The sequence below is a fragment of the Oncorhynchus kisutch genome, linkage group LG28, assembly GCF_002021735.2.
Source record: "Oncorhynchus kisutch isolate 150728-3 linkage group LG28, Okis_V2, whole genome shotgun sequence".
Classification (NCBI taxonomy): Eukaryota; Metazoa; Chordata; class Actinopteri; order Salmoniformes; family Salmonidae; genus Oncorhynchus; species Oncorhynchus kisutch.
In genome coordinates this window covers 13,933,942-13,957,623 of record NC_034201.2, presented here as the reverse complement: position 1 = coordinate 13,957,623, position 23,682 = coordinate 13,933,942, and the positions used below count along the sequence as shown (strand labels likewise).

Here is a 23,682-nt window from a genome sequence, read left to right as displayed (position 1 = left end):
CTCCTGACCCCTCCCGTCTCAGCCTCCAATATTTATGCTGCAGTAGTTTATGTGTCGGGGGGCTAGGGTCAGTTTGTCATATCTGGAGTACTTCTCCTGTCCTATCCGGTGTCCTGTGTGAATTTAAGTATGCTCTCTTTAATTCTCTCTTTCTTTCTCTCTCTCTCTCGGAGGACCTGAGCCCTAGGACCATGCCTCAGGACTACCTGACATGATTACTCCTTGCTGTCCCCAGTCCACCTGGCCGTGCTGCTGCTCCAGTTTAAACTGTTCTGCCTGTGATTATTATTATTTGACCATGCTGGTCATTTATGAACATTTGAACATCTTGGCCATGTTCTGTTATAATCTCCACCCGGGACAGCCAGAAGAGGACTGGCCACCCCACATAGCCTGGTTCCTCTCTAGGTTTCTTCCTAGGTTTTCCTAGCCACCGTGCTTCTACACCTGCATTGTTTGCTGTTTGTGGTTTTAGGCTGGGTTTCTGTACAGCACTTTGAGATATCAGCTGATGTACGAAGGGCTATATAAATAAATTTGATCATAACATAAAGAGAGACCTAAGACAACAACATAGCAAGGCAGCAACACATAACAACACAGCATGGTAATAGCACAAAACATGGTACAAACATTATTGGGCACAGACAACAGCACAAAGGGCAAGCAGGTAGTGACAACAAAACATCACACAAAGCAGCCACAATGGTCAGTAATAGTGTCCATGATTGAGTCTTTGAATGAAGAGATTGAGATAAAACTGTCCAGTTTGAGTGTTTGTTGCAGCTTGTTGCAGTCGTTAGCTGCAGCGAACTGAAAAGAGGAGCGACCTAGGGATGTGTGTGCTTTGGGGGACCTTTAACAGATTGTGACTGGCAGAATGGGTGTTGTATGTGGAGGATGAGGGATGCAGTAGCTACCTCAGGTTGGGGGGGTGATGCCTAATAGGGTTTTATAAATAAGCATCAACCAGTGGGTCTTGCGACAGGTATACAGAGATGACCCGTTTATAGAGGACTATGGAGTGCAGTGATGTGTCCTATAAGGACCACTGGTAGAAATTCTGATGGCCGAATGTTTTTTTAAATTAATTTTTAATTTCCCCTTTATTTAACCAGATAGGCCAGTTGAGAACAAGTTCTCATTTACAACTGTGACCTGGCCAAGATAAAGCAAAGCGACACAAACAACACAGAGTTACACATGGAATAAACAAACGTACAGTCAATAACACAATAGAAAAGAATATATACAGTGTGTGCAAATGAAGTAGGATTAGGGAGGTAAGGCAATAAATAGGCCATAGTCGCAAAATAATTACAATATAGAAATTAAACACTGGAGTGATAGATGTGCAGAAGATGAATGTGCAAGTAGAGATATTGGGGTGCAAAGGAGGAGAAAAAATAAATAACAATATGGGGATGAGGTAGTTGGGTGGGCTATTTACAGATGGGCTATGTGCAGGTGCAATGATCTGTAAGCTGCTCTGACAGATGATGCTTAAAGTTAGTGAGGGAGATATGAGTCTCCAACTTTAGTGATTTTTGCAATTCGTTCCAGTCATTGGCAGCAGAGAACTGGAGGAAATGCAGCCAAAGGAGGAATTGGTTTTGAGGGTGACCAGTGAAATATACCTGCGTGCTGCGGGTGGGTGCTGCTATGGTGAGCAGTGAGCTGAGATAAGGTGGGGCTTTACCTATCAAAGACTTATAGATGACCTGGAGCCAGTGGGTTTGGCGAAGAATATGAAGCGAGGGCCAGTCAACGAGAGCATACAGGTCGCAGTGGTGGGTAGTATATGGGGCTTTGGTGACAAAACAGATGGCACTGTGATAGCAAATTGGATGCAGTCTGAGTAGAGTGTTGGAAGCTATTTTGTAAATGACATCGCCGAAGTCAAGGATCAGTAGGACAGTCAGTTTTACGAGGGTATGTTTGGCAGCATGAGTGAAGGATGCTTTGTTGCGAAATAGGAAGCCGATTCTAGATTTAATTTTGGATTGGAGATGCTTAATGTGAGTCTGAAAGGAGAGTTTACAGTCTAGCCAGAGACCTAGGTATTTGTAGTTGTCTACATATTCTAAGTCAGAACCGTCCAGAGTAGTGATGCTAGTCGGGCGGGAGGGTACGGGCAGCAATCGGTTGAAGAGCATGCATTCAGTTTTACTTGCATTTAAGAGCAGTTGGAGGGCACGGAAGGGGAGTTGTATGGCATTAAAGCTCGTCTGGAGGTTTGTTAACACAGTGTCCAAAGAAGGGCCAGAAGTATACAGAATGGTATCGTCTGCGTAGAAGTGGATCAGATAATCACCAGCAGCAAGAGCGACATCATTGATGTATACAGAGAAAAGAGTCGGCCCGAGAATTGAACTCTGTGGCAGCCCCATAGATACTGCCAGAGGTCCGGAAAACAGACCCTCCGATTTGACACACTGAACTCTATCAGAGAAGTAGTTGGTGAACCAGGTGAGGCAGTCATTTGAGAAACCAAGGCTGTTGAGTCCGCCGATAAGAATGCGGTGATTGAGAGTCAAAAGCCTTGGCCAGATCGATGAAGACGCATGCACAGTATTGTCTTTTATCAATGGCGGTTATGATATCGTTTAGGACCTTGAGCGTGGCTGAGGTGCACCCATGACCAGCTCGGAAACCAGATTGCATAGCGGAGAAGGTACGGTGGGATTCAAAATGGTTGGTGATCTGTTTGTTAACTTGGCTTTCGAATACCTTAGAAAAGGCAGGGTAGGGTAGATATAGGTTTGTAACAGTTTGGGTCTAGAGAGTCTCCCCTTTGAAGAGGGGGATGACCGCGGCAGCTTTCCAATCTTTGGGGATCTCAAACAATATGAAAGAGAGGTTGAACAGGCTAGTAATAGGGGTTGCAACAATTGTGGCGAATAATTTTAGAAAGAGAGGGTCCAGATTGTCTAGCCCAGCTGATTTGCAGGGGTGCAGATTTTGCAGCTCTTTCAGAACATCAGCTATCTGGATTTGGGTGAAGGAGAAATGGGGAGGCTTGGGCAAGTTGCTGCAGGGGTTGCAGAGCTCTTGACCGTGTTAGGGGTAGCCAGGTGGAAAGCATGGCCAGCCGTAGAAAAATGCTTATTGAAATTCTCGATTGTCGTAGATTTATCAGTGTATCATTGTTTCCCAGACTCAGTGCAGAGGGCAGCTGGGAGGGCAGTCAGGTCTGGAGTGAACCAAGGGCTATATCTGTTCTTATTTTTATTTTTTTAATTGAATGGGCCATGCATATTTAAGCTGAGATCCCGGTTGAAGACAGCAGGGTTTTGATTTTTTTGAGGGCAGGATGGTCAGGATGATATCTATGAGGGTGCCTGTGTTTACGGATTTAGGGTTGTACCTGGTAGGGTCCATGATAACTTGTGTGAGATTGAGGGCATCTAGCTTAGAATGTAGGACGGCTGGGGTGTTAAGCACATCCCAGTTTAGGTCACCTAACAGTACAAACTCTGAAGATAAATGTGGGGCGATTAATTCACATATGGTGTCCAGCGCACAGCTGGGGACTGGGGGGGGGGGGGTCTATAACAAGCGGCAACAGGGAGAGACTTATTTCTGGAAAGGTGGATTTTTTTAATGTAGAAGCTCGAACTGTTTGGGCACAGAGCTGGATAGCATGACAGAACTCTGCAGGCGGTCTCTGCAGTAGATTGCAACTCCACGCCCTTTGGCAGTCCTATCGTGGCGGAAAATGTTGTAGTTGGGGATGGAAATTACAAAAAAATTTGGTGGCCTTTCAAAGCTATGATTCAGACACGGCTAGGACATCAGGGTTGGCGGAGTGTGCTAAAGCAGTGAAAAAAAATGAACTTAGGGAGGAGGCTTCTGGTGTTAATATGCATGAAACCAAGGCTTTTACGGTTACAGAAGCCAACAAATGATAGCCCCCAGTTCCGCTCCTATTCCCCAGGCACTACAGGGCCTGCGTTAACCTCTTCATCACCAGAGGAACAGAGGAGGAGTAGGATAAGGGTACGGCTAAAGGCTATAAAAACTAGTCGTCTAGTACGTTGGGGACAGAGAATAAGAGGAGCAGGTTTCTGGGCGTGGTAGAATAGATTCAAGGCATAATGTACAGACAAGGGTATGGTAGGAGGTGAGTACAGTGTAGAAAACCTGGGTGTTGGGTGACGATGAGAGAGGTTTCGTCTCTGGAGGAATCAGTTAACCTAGGTGAGGTCTCTGCATGTGTGTGGGGTGGGATAAAAGAGCTATCTAAGGCATTTTGAGCGGGACTGAGGGCTCTACAGTGAAGTAAAACAATAAAAACAAAAACTAGCCAAGACAGCAGTAGACAAGGCATATTGACATTAGAGAGAGGCATAATGCAATCACAGGTGTTGATCAGGAGAGCTAAGACAACAGCGGGTAAATGGTGATGAATGGGCAGAGCGGGTCAGTTAGTTACATACAGGACCTGAGTTCGAAGCTGGGTTCGACAGGTAAACAAAAAGAGGTACCGTGTTATTGAAACAGTCCAGGGGGCAACAGCTGCGTAGCCGAGTGATAATAGGGTCAAAAGAGCAGCAATAGGTGAATCAGGGTGCTGTTCGGTCACTACTATGCTAGGCGAGCGGGGGACACAGCGTTCAGAAAAGCTAGCGGGTCGGGGCTAGTAGATGGTTCTTTGTGATATCGTAACAGAATAGCCTGTTGAGACCACATCGGGCGATCACGTCGACAGTTCAGTCGTGATGGATCGGCGGGGCTCTGTGTCGACAATAATGGTAAAGAACATCTAGCCGGTCAAGAGCACCCTTACCTGCCGATCTATAAATTACTTCTCCGTAATCTAGCATGGGTAGGATGGTCATCTGAATCAGGGTTAGTTTGGCAGCTGGGGTGAAAGAGGAGCGATTACGATAGAAGACACCAAGTCTAGATTTAACTCTAACTCTACCGTCTAGCAAATACTTGTATGAGGAGATAAATTAATGATGTACTGTAGCAAACGCTGTAGTCTCATTGATGTCAGAGAGATTCTCCAATCCTACACTGTGTGGATAGGAAATACAAACACTAATCTTGTATTTTTAAATACAGCATCTTTCTCAAAAATCATGTGAAAAGTTTGAATCTGTGAAATCATTACGTGTGTGTGTGTGTGTGTGGGGGGGGGGGGGGTTAATGGATGTGTTTGAAATGTACTGTAATTACTTCCTCCTCACACCAGACCAAGCCTACCAGCTATAGACAGACAAAGATGCCCTAGTGACCCATGACCTGACCTCAGCCTCCAGAGCCAATCAATTCCCTGACAGAGGCCACCTCTGAGCCCAGCAGTCTGAAAGATGGAACCCTCAAACGCTCAATCCAAGATGGTCATGACAAGTAACACTCTTCCAGGGCATGTTTCCCTCTGTGTTATCTATGATTGAGCAACGTCTACTTTGTCAGTTCAACGTCAACACCAGCAATCAAAATGCTAAATACAGCCTGTCTAAGTGCTGCGAGAGTCAGTGGGGGTCCCTTCATGGTTCATGTGCCAATTAAAGCCTCCGAGATAAGCTGTGTGTTAGCGCTAATGTCTCCGCTCTCCATAGAATTCTGCCTGGTTCAATGAGTTCCATCCTCCTCGGTAGGGACAAAAACAACACAGCACAAACAAAGTAGCAATTTACCAAAACTGTAAACCATAAACAAACAGGAAAATATGGAATTGAAAAACAGGGCCACAGTAACAGGTACAGAATGTCAGGGGCTAAATTAACAGATAGCAGATGATAAGTCCCATGATAAACACATCTAGAAGGGCACATCACAGCACATGTGCTAAAGACAACACACCCCAGTTAAGGATACTGTGGACTAAGTATCTATTATGTGATGTTAGCATCACACAAAGGCATCCTTCAAACTATCCGGGTTGAGCTTGACTTCTACTGGCATCACAGTAAAAATCAAGATGGGTTGTTCTGTATTGAAGCTGAAAGCTAATGCCTGGGGAAACGCATGGTTGCATCTCTCTTCTTCTGCTTGACTAACTTACCTTATGTATTCATTAACCCAGAAACATCAGTCTTCGCATCAGCGTACACAAGGCACACACATGAACAGGCGCAAACAAGCAAGCACACACACACACAGACAAGTACACACACACTACACAAATACGCATGCTCTTTGTGGACTCTTATAGACCAAGCTCGTATAAAGACCCAACTCATATACATAATATTATACAAACACATTCATGCACAATATTTTACATTTCATACAGTGGGGCAAGAAAGGATTTACTCAGCCACCAATTGTGCAAGTTCTCCCACTTAAAAAGTTGAGTCCTGTAATTTTCATCATCATCACTTCAACTATGACAGACAAAATGAGGATTTTTTTTTTTTATCTGGAAAATCACATTGTAGGATTTTTAATGAATTTATTTCCAAATTATGGTGGAAAAAAAGTATTTGGTCAATATATACCCTTTGTTGGAAATGACAAAGGTCAAATGTTTTCTGTAAGTCTTCACAAGGTTTTCACACACTGTTGCTGGTATTTTGGCCCATTCCTCCATGCAGATCTCCTCTAGAGCAGTGATGTTTTGGGGCTGTTGCTAGGCAACACGGACTTTCAACTCCCTCCAAAGATTTTCTATGGGGAGACTGGCTAGGCCACTCCAGGACCTTGAAATGCTTCTTACGAAGCCACTCCTTCGTTGCCCGGACGGTGTGTTTGGGATCATTGTCATGCTGAAAGACCCAGCCACGTTTCATCTTCAATGCCCTTGCTGATGGAAGGAGGTTTTCACTCAAAATCTCACGATACATGGCCCCATTCATTCTTTCCTTTACACGGATCAGTCGTCCTGGTCCCTTTGCAGAAAAACAGCCCCAAAGCATGATGTTTCTACCCCCATGCTTCACAGTAGGTATGGTGTTCTTTGGATGCAACTCAGCATTCTTTGTCCTCCAAACACAACGAGTTGAGTTTTTACTAAAAAGTTATATTTTGGTTTCATCTGACCATATGACATTCTCCCAATCTTCTTCTGCATCCTCCAAATGCTCTCTAGCAAACTTCAGGCGGGCCTGGACATGTACTGGCTTAAGCAGGGGGACACGTCTGGCACTGCAGGATTTGAGTCCCTGGCGGCGTAGTGTGTTACTGATGGTAGGCTTTGTTACTTTGGTCCCAGCTCTCTGCAGGTTATTCACTAGGTCCCCCCGTGTGGTTCTGGGATTTTTGCTCACCATTCTTGTGATCATTTTGACCCCACGGGGTGAGATCTTGCGTGGAGCCCCAGATTGAGGGAGATTATCAGTGGTCTTGTATGTCTTCCATTTCCTAATAATTGCTCCCACAGTTGATTTCTTCAAACCAAGCTGCTTACTTATTGCAGATTCAGTCTTCCCAGCCTGGTGCAGGTCTACAATTTTGTTTCTGGTGTCCTTTGACAGCTCTTTGGTCTTAGCCATAGTGGAGTTTGGAGTGTGACTGTTTGAGGTTGTGGACAGGTGTCTTTTATACTGATAACAAGTTCAAACAGGTGCCATTAATACAGGTAACAAGTGGAGGACAGAGGAGCCTCTTAAAGAAGAAGTTACAGGTCTGTGAGAGCCAGAAATCTTGCTTGTTTGTAGGTGACCAAATACTTATTTTCCACCATAATTTGCAAATAAATTCATTAAAAATTCTACAATGTGATTTTCTGGGTTTTTTCTCTCTCATGTTGTCTGTCATAGTTGAAGTGTACCTATGATGAAAATTACAGGCCTCTCTCTTCTTTTTATGTGGGAGAACTTGCACAATTGGTGGCTGACTAAATACTTTTTTGCCCCACTGTATATTAATATGTGCATACTTTACATACAGTTCATAGTAAGTATGTATGGTCTCTGCAGACCCAAGGCCAACAATAACATTTCAGACAGGGCCCGTCAACAGAGATAAATCCCTTCTGCTCAGTGCTATACACTTCTCTCTCCAAGCATTAGGAATAATGCGTTATACACAAATCTAATACATCAGACTGTGATACCGCTGTCTGAGACAATGCTGTACATTTGTCTGGAAAATGTTCTCTCACAAGATCTACAAGCCCGAATGTTGAATAAATGTCATTTGAACTACCGGTTGTCTACCTGTTTTCTGTGCTTTTGGTCCTTATGCATCTACAAATTTGAGAGAAAATATCCACAGAATTATTAAACTGACTTTTCAAAACACTGGTACTGCCATTGAGATTTCTATCACCTGACACGTGCAAAACCATGTAAACACCTGCAAGACTTCCAATAGTATACACTTCCGTCTTGTGCATGTGCCTCAAACAAATTGTGAGAGCCACACTTGGAGACCTGCAAGACTTCCAATAGTATACACTTACATCTTGTGCATGTGCCTCAAACAAATTGTGAGAGCCACACTTGGAGACCTGCGTTTTGAAGCTGGTTTAATAATGCTTTCCTGTTGATATTTTGGCTAAAATGTTCAACGGCAGAAGAACAAAATTAGCAGACAACAGGTAGAGTAAATTAAAATGATGTTTATTCAACATTTTGACTTGTCAAGGGACTGTATACTAGAGACGAGTAAGGAGACTTCCACACTCAAACCTTCCATTTGCACTGTCCTACCTGGTTTTCTTGGATTCTGTTGGACTTCCCTACACCCGAAACACATCTCAGAGTCTACAAACTGCCTTCCTCTGCCGGACTGGTCCCCAGCACCTCCAGGGTGTGGCTGTGGCTCACACGGACACTGTGGCATGGAGAGGCGTGCCCGAGCTAGAGGAGACAAGCAGGGACACATGACAGTATAGTCAGATGGCCATTAAAATACAGATAACAAATATAGACACATTTGAGTGAATCTTAAAGTGATTTCTTCCTGCAAACCATATACTGGATCTGTTCTGACCTTTATGAATGGTTGTGATACCCACTAAGCCACTGTACACACTGCAGTAAGATTTGTTATTATTTTATTTAACTAAGCAAGTCAGTTAAGAACAAATTCTTATTTACATGACGGCCTACCCTGGGCAAACCCTAACCTGGACGACGCTGGTCCAATTGTGCGCCGCCCTATGGGACTCCCAATCACGGCCGGTTGTGATACAGCCTGAACTCAAACCAGGGTCTGTAGTGACTCCTCCAGCACTGAGATGCAGTGCCTTAGACCGCTGCCCCACTCGGGAGCCCCGAAAGATGTGCCACTGCAAATAAGGAAACCATTCTATGAGACTTGGCATTACTGCAAACTGGGTAAGGGGGGATACCTAGTCAGTTGTACAACTGAATGCCTTCAAATGTGTCTTCCTCATTTAACCCAACCCCTCTGAATTAGAGAGGTGCGGGGGTCTGCCTTAATAGACATCCACGTCTTTGGCGCCTGGGGAACAGTGGGTTAACTGCCTTGCTCAGGGACAGAATGACCCTGTCAGGGTCGGGGATTCGATCCAGCAACCTTTCAGTTACTGACCCAATGCTCTAACCACTAGGCTACCTGCCACCGGGTGTCATGCTCTCCAGGCATGGATTATGATAGTAGTATAGTAGTGCTGTTTGAGAGAGGGTTACCCCCTAACAATATTAAAAACATAATTTTGATAACAATTGAGAATCTTGTCTATGGTTGCGAAATGAGTGATGTTTCCAAAGGAACATGGGGATTAGCTAGTGCAGGAAGAGCTCTGTTGCCTGACAAGAAGCAAGTTTGTCTCACGCTGTCTGCTCTTTGATACGTGATCTGATACAAGCCGTTTAGATGCCATTTCCGGCTTAGGACCAGAACTTTGAATGAGTGAAATGCCCTTAATTAAAAAAATATGTTTGAAAGGGTTTTGTCAACAGTTTCCACAATGGTGGTGGTCCACACACACACACACACACACACACACACACACACACACACACACACACACACACACACACACACACACACACACACACACACACAATGTAGGAGCATACAGTGCCAGTCAGAAGTTTCCTTCATTCATTCATTACCTTCATGTAATGATGTACTGTAAAGTAATGATGTACTGCCGTTTATCTTTTTTTATTTGAGCTGTTCTTGCCATAATATGGACTTGTCTTTTTCAAAATAGAGCTATCTTCTGTATAAGACCCCTACCTTGTCACAACACAACTGATTGGCTCAAATGCCAAGAGTGTGCAAAGCTGTCATCAAGGCAAAGGGTGGCTACTTTGAAGAACCTCAAATATAAATTATTATTATTTGGTTACTACATGATTCCATATGTGCCATTTCATAGTTTTGATGTCTTCTTTATGATTCTACAATGTAGAAAATAGTTTTAAAAAATAAAGCAAAACCCTTGAATGAGTAGGTGTGTTCAAACTTTTGACTGGTACTGTTTATAAACTTAAAAACAATGAACAACTACATAGAAATGAATGACTTGACAAAGTGAACATACTCACAGCTGAATCTTACCATTGTACTGAGAAGCCCAGTGGCAGGTGGAGAAACTCAAGTCGTTCCACAGATGACAATGGTCCCAGGACCACCAAACCTCACTGTGGCTCCTGCCACCTGCTCACTGCCACCCGTCCTACTGCATCACCCACAGCGCCAAAATGGAGGAGAGATTGAAAAGCAAACGAAAGAAAGAAGCCAGCAGCAACAGAACCGACCAGGTATTTCACATGAACTCATCTTCGCTGCACTCAAGTAGACGTCCAGACGGCAACACTCTGGGAGAGGAGGGGTGGGGGTGGCTGAATCACTCGGACTTGCAGTGCATAGGTTCTCTATGGGGAAGGACTCACATGTGATGTGCATAAACCAATATTACATCTCTGTGGTGAGATGTCAAGTGGTGCTGGTGCCTTACGTTCATCAATAGGTAATGGGAAATAGTGGGTTTCATCTTCATGGTGTATGAAAGCTATTCACAGTTTAATCCTTCTTATGGCATAGTAGTACCCTTAGGTTATATGGCTGTACAATAATTAGTTTCATTATATGCTTTTAAAATACAAATTGAGTGGTCACTTAGTGGTCAAACATTGACTACCAGTATTTGAAGTTAGGGTGGGATGAAATCTCTAAACTATGAAATGCCACCACCTGGTGCCTGGATAGCAACTTACAGTAGCTCTGTCGGGAAGAGCTGTTCACCACAACATATCAGATGGCTACAACGCATATTTCAAAATGTGTTAAACTATATTTTATAATTGGTATGCTTTTTACACAGACATTATTAGTATCTTTATTAAATTGTTTCCCATGTCAGTTGAATGCCGGCTAGAATGATGCATGATACAGAATTATGTATTGTAAAATCCAACCAACCACAATGTGATACATGCATAAAACGTATATGGATACATGTCTCAGCAGGTCTCAGTGGTGTGTGACTGTGAGGACCACTTAGGGCAGTTCAGATTTGCTTGAATAAAATATAATCTCTCTACGCTTCTGATTTATATAATATTTCCAGTTGTTCAACCTGCATGAATGTATATATTGGCAATACCTTCGCAATGTTGATGGGGGAACCACCAACATTTTTTAAATACTTCTTAGATATACAGCTGACGAATACAGAGGCCTCGAATAGCTTCCGTTTGTCACTGGCGTTGATTGGACAGTTCAATAGTCTGCTCTCCACTTGCCCAGTGAGCGGTGTATACTGGTAGACGAGCTCGGATATTATATTACACTTCAATGGAGGAACAGCCCAAAGATCGGGCACAAGAGAGACGATATTACCACCATGGAGAAGAAAGAAACCCCATTCAATACAAAACATCTCTAAAAAATGATCAGATCTCCTTCCAGTACCAGCATCAGGAAACGCAGACGAAGAAAACAGGTTGGGCCATCCGGAAAAGTTAGCAAGCTAGCTAATGTCAATGACTTAGCTAGCCAGTTTATTACTTACGTCGATGTAGCTTGCGTGACTCATAGCAGAGTGGTTGCAAGCTGTTAAAAAAAACATATTTAGCTCATTAGTTAGCTGGGTCAAGCGCTGCATATTGCTGGATGGGGTAGTTAAACATCGCGTGACAGCTGATGGTTTGACGGATGCGGATTGACCTTGTGCGCCGGTTTCACCACTCATTTCTAAATTTCTGCTACTCCCTGACAAAATTCCCCTGTGTTACTAATTAGTCATTTTGTAGTTCAATTGTTTTGTCAAGTGCATACGTTGACTTTGTCAAAAAACGCATGTAAATTTGGTCGGAATTCCGTGACATGTTTTGCTAAGAACAACACGCCGGCTCCACTGGAATGTTCTGAGTTGCTGTTTCCCGTCGGCCATGTTAGAAAAGGCGAGATGGAAAGCTAACGAGCTAGCTAGTTAATCCTAGCAACGAGAGTGAGATTTGTCCATAAAACAAGTTTCAATTTGATTTTGTTTACTACCACCTGGCTGCAGACAGGTCTGCAAAAGCAAGATGGCTAACTAACTTACTTTTGAGACTTTTTGGGGATGAAATAGCTAGTTAGTGCAAGACATTTTACACTTGCGAGCAGGTTCGGCTGGGTTGGGCCTGTTGCGTTTATTTAACCATGATGAAGCCACGCAAACATGTTAGCCTGGGTAGGTGATTTGACGACATAGCATTTTCTTGCTAGCAAGCGGGCTGATTCATGGGATTTTGATTTTAATAAACAATTCAGAACCAATTTCTGCTTGTTTTAGCTAACGAAGTACGTGACTTGAAATGTAATTGTAGCCTCACCAGTTTCTTTCGACAAGTTCACACTTGATGGCATGCATAAAACAAAATGTTACATACCTTGGCTTCAGTTCAGACAAGAAAATAGAACACCATTTAACACAAATTTAGTTATTCTGGCTATAACATTAAGATGGTTTGTTAATCGATATTTTATACATGTATCTTAGGCGCAATGACATAATCTTTAATCTGGTTTAAAATGTTGTCTTTAGATGCTACTATGGAACGTATTTTTGTATTAGCTAGCGAAGTCAAGCCCAGTTACATTGTCAACCACCTTCCCCTTATCAAACGTTTATAGGATAATGTCATGGTAATTTCTACATACAGCACACATTTTTCTTAAGGGATTTCTGTATGGTATCTAGTCACAAATAGGCTATGGGACTACTATGTTCAGGGGAATCTGATCTGGCACTGGTGTGTGGTTGTTTGCTGCCAGCTGACCTATTCAGTCTAAATAGACATGATACAGCATCTTATAAAGGCCTTGGCATGTTTCCTGTAAAAGGAGCTGCGAACTTGCGTTCTTGTAGACAGATTAGGTCTGTTAGTCCCTTTTGATATATTTGGAGAGTGGGGTGGTAGGGAATTATGGACTTTGCTTGGACTTTATAGTCTACACATGTATTATTGGCAGTGCAACTAACTTGTGTTTTCTTTTACAGGCAATGGAAAAATAAACACTGGTGAGGTGGAGGGGGAGAAGATTCTGTCTGCAAAGGATTTTGTTGGTATCCCTCTTCCCACCTACAGCAATGGTAACAGACATTTGATAAATGCTAACGTAAAACAGAAGTCAAAACGCAATGTTTTTACCACTCTTTCAAAAGTGGGCTGCAAAGAGGGTCTTGTTCACAAGAAGAATATGGACCGCATAAATGACAAGGCCCAGGATTTCACTAATCACTATGAGGGAAAGTTTTTGGACAAAAAGGAATCTGCTTTGTTTCTGAATGGGGTGGTAAACTCTGCTCATATTACAAATGGTTACTCCAGCAAGTCACCCCCTGATAATGATGGCAGTGGCTCAGAAGGTGGATATACTACTCCTAAGAAACGCAAGACCAGACGCAACAGCATCAAGAACACAGAGCATGTGACAAGAGAAAGGGAGAGAGTCATGCAGCAGGGAAATGCCACACAGGAGCCAGAGGTTTCTGAACTTGAACCAACAGAGAAATTGGTGAGCTCGCGAATTCACCATAAAGCAGATGCCCAGACAGCAGTCAAGCGGATGGATGCTCCAGAGGTGGCTATGGGTGAACTGCAGAAGAAAAACTCAGACAGTAAGACTGCTGCAGGTGCCTTTGGTAAAAAGTTTGAGAATAGGCCCAAAGCCAAGCTCTCCTCCTCTTCGAAAGAGGACTCTTGGACTTTATTCAAGCCCCCTCCAGTATTTCCTGTGGACAACAGTAGTGCTAAAATAGTGCCCAAGATTAGTTATGCAAGTAAAGTTAAGGAGAACCTCAACAAAGCAGAACAGGCTGGAGGAGAGGTGCAGACTCCTCAGGTGCCTGGTAGACTCTCACAGGTCCCCATGTCTGCTATGAAAACCATCATCTCAGCTAGCTTTACTAATGGCCCCGTTTCTGGAGATGGAAATAGTTGCCCGTCTGTTGGTACCTTCTTTACTCCTGCTGCTAGTAGTATTCCGCCAGCCACCTCTCTCCCATGTGGGGAGAACGTAGCATCCACTTTGGACAATGACTATAACTCTTTAACCAACCCTGCAGCTGTAGATCTGAGAAAGTGTACTCTTTTCATTTACCCCCTAAACCCTTTAAATATGCAACCTGTGCTCCCTAGTGCTCGCCAAGTGGACACCCAGGCTGCTCAGACAAATCAGAAAGCCTTGGGGGACATTTTCCAGAATCAGTGGGGGCTGTCTTTCATCAATGAGCCAAATGTGGGGCCAGAAGGAGGAAGCGGGCCGGTGGCTGCCATGGAGGGCAAGGCTGCGGTGGTAACATTTCAAGGGGAGCAATGCCCTGCTGCCAAGCCAGGCCTTGACTCTAATCTATCAATCCCAGAGCCTTTGCCTCTCACTTTGGCTCAAGACTCAGAGAAAAGGACTAGTGCCCCAGCTTGCCCACCTGCTACAGTGAAGGGTGAGGATGGGGAAAAGACTCAGCTGTCTAGACAGGAGAAGACAAAGGGCGAGGCTAAGAGTCCAGGTGCAGTTTTGTTGGCCTCTAAAGACATTAGTGCTGAGCCTGCCCAGGCCCCCCTGACCAACCTAGTGTTGGGACTGTCTAAAGAGCCGCCCCATTCTAAGAGCCTGGACAGAGGTAGCTGGGGGTCGTTTGATCTGAAAGCTGCTGTTACTTATCACACTAAAGGTAACTCCTCTTCCCCTGCTTTATCAATTCTATGAACATATGTATTAGAGGTCGACCGATTTTATGATTTTAGCACCGATACCGATTTATTGGAGGACCAAAAAAAGCCGATACTGATTATTTAATTAATTAATATATATGACTTACAACAATACTGCATGAACACTTTTTTATTTTAACTTAATATAATACATTAATATAATCTATTTAGTCTCAAATAAATAATGAAACATGCTTAATTTGGTTTAAATAATGCAAAAACGCAGTGTTGGAGAAGAAAGTAAAAGTGCAACATGTGCCATGTAAAAAAGATAACGTTTAAGTTCCTAGCTCAGAACATGAGAACATATGATGCTGGTGGTTCATTATTCCCAGTTCTTCAATATTCCCAGTTAAGAAGTTTTAGGTTGTAGTTATTATAGGAATTATGACGCGTCAACCATTTCTCTCTCTACCATTTATATTTCATATACCTTTGACTATTGGATGTTCTTAATGACACTTTAGTATTGCCAGCCTAATCTCAGGAGTTGATAGGCTTGAAGTCATGAACAGCGCTGTGTCGCAAGCATTGCTAAGAGCTGCTAGCAAAAGCAGTAAAGTTTGAATGAATGCTTACAAGCCTGCTGCTGCCTACCAACATTTAGTCAGACTGCTCTATCAAATATCAAATCATAGACTTAATTATAATATAATAGACACAGAAATATGAGCCTTTGGACATTAATATGGTCAAATCCGGAAACTATCATTTCGAAAACAAAACATTTATTATTTCAGTGAAATTCGGAACCGAACCTTAGTTCTGGCAAATTAGTTCGCAACGAGCGGCCCAAACTGTTGTACATACCCTGACTCTGCGTGCAAGAGAAGTGACACAATTTCCCTAGTTGATATTGCCTGCTAACATGAATTTCTTTTAACTAAATATGCAAGTTTTAAAAAATACTTCTGTGTAATGATTTTAAGAAAGGCATTGATGTTTATGGTTAGGTACATTCGTGCAACGATTGTGCTTTTTTCACGAATGCGCGTTTGTTAAATCATCCCCCGTTTGGCGAAGTAGGCTGTGACTTGATAAATTAACATGCACAGCATTGATTATATGCAACGCAGGACAAGCTAGTAATATCATCAACCATGTGTAGCTAACTAGTGAAGAGTGATTTTTTTTTTATAAGATAAGTTTAATGCTAGCTAGCAACTTACCTTGGCTCCTTGCTGCACTCGCATAACGGTGGTCAGCCTGCCACGCAGTTTCCTCGTGGAATGCAATGTAATCGACCATAATCGGAGTCCAAAAATGGAGATTTGAAGACTTGAACTCGGCACTATTTAATGGGCCATGCTGATTAATAGGTTGACCTCTAATATGTATTACAAATTGGTAGCGTTAACCTACTATTTCACTTGCACCAAAAGCTTTAAATCCATTAGCTTCACATTAAAGACAATGTGTCTAATAATACAATTGTCTTATGCATCTGGAGATGATAATCTGTTTGTTTTTTTCTCTCTACAGAAATGGAATATGTTTTCAATTTGCAAAAACAAGGTAAAGTAAAAGGTCTCTTTTCTGTGTAGTGTATTTTTTAAGTTGTGAAGTTGGGTTTTCTATTTGATGTTCAAAGGTATACAGCTGAAGTTTAAATTACATGCATTATGCGTTAAGTTCCCCAGGGCCTTCACACTCAATTTCTGTCCTTCTCCCCCCCCCAGATCCAAAAAGAGTAGTCTGTTATGACAAGACCAAGGATGGACCTTATCAGTGAGGTAGTGAATGTCAACAATTACATGTACCTTCTCCCTACCTGGGTGCTGCAGATGTCTTCTTTGGCGGTTATGATCCCTTTGGAAAACAAAATCGAGTCAACTGTGATATTGGGACAGAAAGATGCATGTCCTGTGACATACATTTATTGGAATACATAATGGGATTTGTTTTTTTGGGGGTGCGTCAGAGAAGAGGAATATGACAAGGGAAGGTGTAATATGAGGAAATATGAATCCAATTATTGGCATTAAGTTGAGCGCAGGAGCTTCTGCTGACGCTCTGGACTACACAAAGACTCAAAGACTTGAAATAAATTTTGGGTGCCTCTCCCATGTGAATGGACACTTGTGACACTTTCTGCTGTAATAGATGTTGGTCTCATAGCTCCTTCCTCTGGGTGTTAAGGACATAAGACTGAGGAAGGCGCAAACTGCACCTCCCGAGCCTTTATCCTCTTGCCCATTGAACTGTGGTGACTATGTCTGACAGTAGGATGCCTCAATCGTTTTATTTCCTCATGCATTCAAATTAGTCCAATATATGTAGATTTGTGTATGTGTTATGATTTATGCATACACATCAGTATATGTGCACATTTGAATACATTTTAAAAGAAAATGAACTAGAAATTCTAAGAATGCCTTGAAATTGACAAAATGTGAAGATTATGAGAAGGCTGGTAGTATTGATAAGCCTGTTAGGCTGCAGGTTAAATGAGAAATATATATGTTTAGGGAACGCATTTGTCTTAATTACTTTAGTGAATTAACTATGCCCAGCAAAGACCTGACTGCTTGGTATCAGTTTTGACAACTATTTTACTCTGTTTTGTATGGTTTAGCGATTTCAGATGTGATCTACAGTAGCAACAAACTCCCAGAGCACAGATAGAGACGTGTAAAATCAGAATGAAACTAAAGCCATGTCATAATCTCGTGGTTCGGTTGTCAGTTTTTGTTAGCCGTGCTAATCAGTAAAAAAGTTGTGGCATTAATTGTCTTCATCGGAGTTTAGCTTTATTTGTACTTTTATTTCTTCTGAATCCTTGCTGTTTTCAGTCTACATATTTCATTAATTTCAGATTAAGATTGATGTAGGCTATTCCTTAATTTTAGATGTAGGTTCTCTTGAGCTTTTCACTTGATTGTGGGAGTTTTCGGGAAGATGAGAAAAGTGACATTGTGGAGAAAGGGCTATCTATGTATGTGATATTTCAAAATAACTTTTTTTTTGTTTGGTGTATTTCATCAGTAAGGTTCAAAATGTCTAATTCATTAGGCCTGTCTAAGCTATATTTGCTGACACCATGTGGAGAAATGGCAAATTTCTTATTTTCTTGCTCAAGCAATTTGCTTTTGATTTGCTGACCAACCTGTTCAGCATAGTATCCTATTTGCCCTTTCAGCATTTGGTCTTTAATCTCTCTCTCTCTTACGACAATGTATTTCTTGCACGTGTTTACTGGTGTGGATGAGATGTGAGAAGTCACAGTATAATATAACCAAGCAAATATTAGACAGAAAACAATCGCAATACTAATCATTTCATGTCCCAGACCAGCCGCTCTTTGTTATACTGTGCATAGAGATTTGGTGGTGATGGCGTTTCATAATACCGTATCATCGAGTTAGTCTTTGATCAAAGTGACTGTCAAGAGGCCTAAACATGTCAAGGCAGGCCAAATTTGGCAATACATTGAGTGGACAACCACGATGTCATTGGTACTACCATCTCCCTCTCAGTTGGGTTTTTGGTTTTGCGCTAAGGAAGGACATTCGCTTCTTTTCTCTAGCATAAATTATTTGGTTGTGTGGATTAATAGCACTTTATTTAACATAGTTTTTTTTATCTTTCAATTACTACAGATATACAGTACCAGTCAAGTTTGGACACACCTACTTGTTCAAGGGTTTTTCTTTATTTGTACTATTTTCTACATTGTAGAATAACAATGAAGACCTCAAACTATGAAAACCTAAAAAAAAAGTGTTAAACAAAGTATCCACTCTTTGCCTTGATGAATGTTTTGCACACTCTTGGCATTCTGTCAACCAGCCTCACCTGGAATGCTTTTCGAACAGTCTTGAATGAGTTCCCACATATGCTGAGCACTTGTTGGCTGCTTTTCCTTCACTCTGCGGTCCAAACCATCTCAATTGGCTTGAGGTTGGGTGATTGTGGAGGCCAGCACTCCATCACTCTCCTTCTTGGTCAAATAGCCATTACACAGCCTGGAGGTGTCTTGGGGTCATTGTCTTGTTGAAAAAGAAATGATAGTCCCACTAAGCGCAAACCAGATGGGATGGCATATTGCTGCTGTGGTAGCCATGCTGGTTAAGTGTGCCTTGAATTCTAAATAAATCACTGACACGTGTCACCAGTAGAGCACCATCACACCTCCATGCTTCACGGTGGGAATCATACATGCGGAGATCATCCGTTCACCTACTCTGCATCTCACAAAGACACAGCGGTTAGAACCAGAAATCTCAAATTTAGACTCCTCAGACCAAAGGACAGATTTCCACCGTTCTAATGTCCATTGCTCGTGTTTCTTGGTCCAAGTAAGTCTCTTATTATTGGTGTCCTTTTAATAGTGGTTTGTTTGCAGCAATTCGACCATGAAGGCCTGATTCTCCTCTGAACAGTTGATGCGGAGATGATTCTGTTACTTGAACTTTGACGCATTTATTTGGGCTGCAATCTGAGGTGCAGTTAACCCTAATGAATGAATGAATGAATAATGAAGTAATGAGCTGTTCTTGCCTTAATATGGACTTCTGTATACCACCCCTAACTTGTCACAACGCAACTGATTGACTCAAACACATTAAGAAGGAAAGAAATTCCACAAATTAATCGAAGGCACACCTTTTAATTGAAATGCATTCCAGATGACTGCCTCATGAAGCTTGTTGAGAGAATGCCAAGAGTGTGCAAAGCTGTCAAGGCAAAGGGTGGCTACTTTGAAGAATCTGAACTCTATTGAGTTAACACTTTTTTTTTTGTTACTACATGATTCCATGTGCTATTTCATAGTTTTGATGTCTTCACTATTATTCTACAATAGTGAAAATAAAGAGAAACCCTTGAATGAGTAGGTGTGTCCAAACATTTGACTGGTACTGTGTATACATATATTTATATAATGACATACTAACTTCTAAGAATGGCTTTGGTTGGACTGTTCTTTTTAAGAAAAATAAATGAATAAATATAAAATGTCACTCAGGTAGCATTGGTAAAGCCATGACAAAGTTGGAACAATTTTGTTTTCTGCCAAATGGTTCAGAACAAGATCCTCATATTGTGCTCAAATTTGAATTGCTAAAAGATTGAATTGGAGTCATATTTAATAATAAAATACCAAAATATTTAGCTTACAGAAAACACTGACATTGCTTGCAAGCAGCTGTCATACATGTTATGTAGGCTTCAAACTTTTTAAAGTTCTCTGTTTAGGCAATTTCACTTTAAGCACACTGATTTGCACCGTTTTCCACCTGTTATTGGAGAGGGTGATCTCTTACTGTCCTTGATTCTTTTGTCATTCATGACCTGAAGCACTTCTGTGTTCCCAGTCCAGGTTATATGCAATGGCAGGAATCTGTCTGTGCTTCCTAGTCCAGCTACAAGAAGGTCACACATACCCCTGCTGTGTACAAAACTGTGTCTCACATACACTTAAAGGGCAATTCTGCCACTTTTCAACCTCATTCATCATCTCCGCACCATACCAGTGTCTCTACATATGAAAAACATACATTTCTGTGGTTTAGAAGAAAAGTACTAAAAAAAGTATTCTCTGTGACATCACAGGGTAGGTTTTAAAAGTAAGAAACTGATTTTCCAAAACCAACAAATTTCTAGCCAGGGGGAGGGTCTTTTCTTGCTCCCCGCGTCATTGTGAATCTCATTGCATTTGAGAAATTGCTGTTTGTCATCAGGTAGAACTTTTTAGTAATGCACCATTTTCACATGTGTAGACACTGGTATTGTGCTGGAGATAATGAAAAGTGGTGAGATTACCCTTTTTAAGTTACTTCGCTGTGGAATTCAAAGCAAAGGATAGACCTCTGGGATGTGGTATTTTACTAAGTGTTATCAGATGGGGAAACTCCTATCGAGCAAAATAATATCTTATTTGGCTAATGCTGGACAATGGCGAAATGTATCGGTTTTATTTTTGTCTTGATCCGCAGTGGGAATTGTTTTTGCGATGGACAACCAAGTTTGAATAGTTTGCAATGGTGACATTGACGGCAAAAAAATAAAATGTATATCTTCTTTTAAAAATGTTACTTGTACTTTGAATGTTCATGCAGTCGATTTTTATGTTACTTTACTTGGTTCCCCAAAATATTGGAATAGAAAACACCAGATCATACCACGGGGTAAAAAAACTAAACATGTTTGTAATTTTCATAACCCTAATCTCTTTTTAAAATGTTTATCCTGAGTGTGAGAACAAGTATGCTTCTTTGTGAAAGCGGGCAGGCAATCTCTTTTGAAGTCGGTGTGTAAAAGTGCTCTAACAGTTCTAAGTACATATTATGTTCATTGTTTTGATCCAAACATGTCCCCTTTTTATTTGAGTCTTAAGAGGGCTCATTGATCTCTAGGGAAATAACGCGTAAGTTTTCCCCCTTAGATATTTTAAAGCACTTAAGTATAATGTTTTTTTTTTTTTTTGTATTTAAGAAAATAATATAGCTATATTAATTCAACGATAGTGTAATAGGATGTAAACCAAAAACTGGTTCTTAAAAGAGGAGTTGGTTTGAGAAATACTTTGCTACAAGAGAGCGCGTTTGTGCTTTGTGTGGTGAAAGAAAATTGAGAAAGTGATTTCTGTCTGTATTTTCATCCCCCTTAGGATGTGCAATCACCTCAAGGATTCTCGCACAGTCCTCTGAGTTCTGAATAGGAGGACTGCTGTTTGATGTGTGTGTAAAAGTGAGCTCTTCCAATTATATGCAAGTTTCCCCTTTTTTTCCAAGACCCTTGTATCATGTGCCTGTGTGAAAAGTATGCTTTTACAGTGATTTGGATATTTTTTTGTTTGTTTTGAAAATCATTTGTGCCATGTCTTTTTGTTATAAAAAAATAATCTACATTTGCAATGTTGTTTAACATTTTTTACAGCTTCCTTTGCTGCTTCCTTTCACTGACATGGAAGAAGCTGAAAGCAATGTGCGTTTTTAGATCTTTTGAATACATTTCACAGCTCAAAATCGAATGATGTGCAACATCTTTCAGTGGGCTTTTAATGAAACCTGCTTGGTGGTATGTTATAGTCTGTCCGTTAAGTTAGTAGAGCAATTTTGAATTTGACTTTTGAATTGATCTAACGCATTAATGTATTAACTTTGTATGTTTTAATACGCTGTTTTTGTTTTATTTTGTGTCACTTAATTTATTTGTAGATGCACAACTAGAATGGAACTATTTTGCTTCAAAGGAAAATGATGGGGAGAATTAGGCTAAGCTGTCTCGTTTTTTAAATCTTAACAAGTACCTACTTTTTTTAGACCATTTCATTATTGAATCTCAATTCTCATAATTTTATATAAATCCCCAATGTTCAGATCTTTGTCTGAAAACAAATGGTAATGGTGGAGATATGAGCACTGAAAGAAATCCAGAGTGTTCCTATAAAGAATTTGTCCCTGATGTTCTTCATCACATGTGTTAAAGGGGAGCGACATAAAGGGGATTGATATACTGTTTGACAACTCTTATTTTTTGTTTGCCAAAGGTACTAGTGTACTTTTCAGATATTTAGCCGCTGTATGGTCCATGCTCTTAGATTGGAAAGACTGATGGTTTAAGCCAGCCTTTGTCTGAGCCAACAGCAGCTGAATGCCACTGTGGGAGTCTGTGTTGGTATGAGTGAGGACAAATTTAAATTAAATAAAAACATGTAAATAGAAATCACAAATACCGAAAGTGCTGCTTCTTCATCCAGTTATCGATTGTCTGTAATGGGAAATGCTGGACTCGAGGTGAAAATGGAGCGAACACCGTCTCCCATGCCTCCTGTAAAAACATTTGGAGGGGGGGGCCTATTTTGTTTACTCTCTTTGGCACATGAGAGCTATTTGTAGATGCACATTATGTTAAAGACAAGTGAAAAGTGTTTATTTCTGGGGCTCCACAGTAGCTTTTTGAAAGATGGTGTTGTCATACTGAGATGTGTGTCTGAAGAAAACAGCTGTGTGTGGTGCCAAGTCCATCTTTGTACTCTTTCTCTCTGTCATCTCTGTGCCTGTTGATGGATTATCAACTGGCTCCTAGGAAATTTGCCCCTCAGAATTTGAGGCATTTACAAGTTTTTAGTGTGAAATGGTTTTATTTTCAGAATTTAACAAATGCATTTTTTTTTTTGCATGATAATAGCCCTCAATTTCCAAATAAATGCAAGAAATTCAGTGTTCACAATTTCAGTTTCCATTAAACTGTCAAATGTTCTTTAAAAATCCTCACTGGTTTCAGTTTTTTTGTTCTCCCCTAACATTTTCAATTGAGATCTCATTGCAGGAAAACAAAGGATTTCACAGTAGGTCCTGTACAAAGTGTGGAAAATTAAGTGCACCTCACTCACCTATTGCTGAATTTTCCATGAAAATTGAAGTTTGCTGCAGCACCTCACGTCATGGTATATAGGCTATGTTGGTGAGCATTTGAAAGTTGAGTAATATCATGTTTGATTTCTGGTACCATTCTGCCATTTTATATCAGTATTTTGGGATTAACAAATGTTGAATTTTTTTGCCCTGGTCTGGCAAGGAACAACAAAATGTTGTTTGTAATTCTAAACACAGTTCCTTCCATGCTACAGGTAGAGGACAACATGGAAACTGTGGGAAATGAG

The 23,682-nt window shown here is 41.3% G+C and overlaps 1 protein-coding gene across 2 annotated transcripts; it reads left to right on the top strand.

The window, feature by feature from the left end:
- Nucleotides 1–11,546: 11,546 nt before the first annotated feature.
- On the top strand, nucleotides 11,547–23,290 carry LOC109872682 (nuclear fragile X mental retardation-interacting protein 2-like). 2 transcript variants are annotated; one of them, XM_031807844.1, is made up of 4 exons: nucleotides 11,547–11,818; nucleotides 13,361–15,034; nucleotides 16,557–16,589; nucleotides 16,754–23,290. In XM_031807844.1, the coding sequence occupies exons 1-4, from the start codon at nucleotides 11,671–11,673 to the stop codon at nucleotides 16,804–16,806; spliced, it is 1,908 nt and encodes a 635-aa protein (XP_031663704.1). In that variant the 5' UTR covers nucleotides 11,547–11,670; the 3' UTR covers nucleotides 16,807–23,290. The 2 variants fall into 2 exon arrangements, with proteins under 2 accessions (XP_031663704.1, XP_031663705.1); XM_031807845.1 differs by lacking the exon at nucleotides 11,547–11,818 and adding an exon at nucleotides 11,955–12,550 and having other exon boundaries at nucleotides 16,754–17,880.
- Nucleotides 23,291–23,682: the final 392 nt, after the last annotated feature.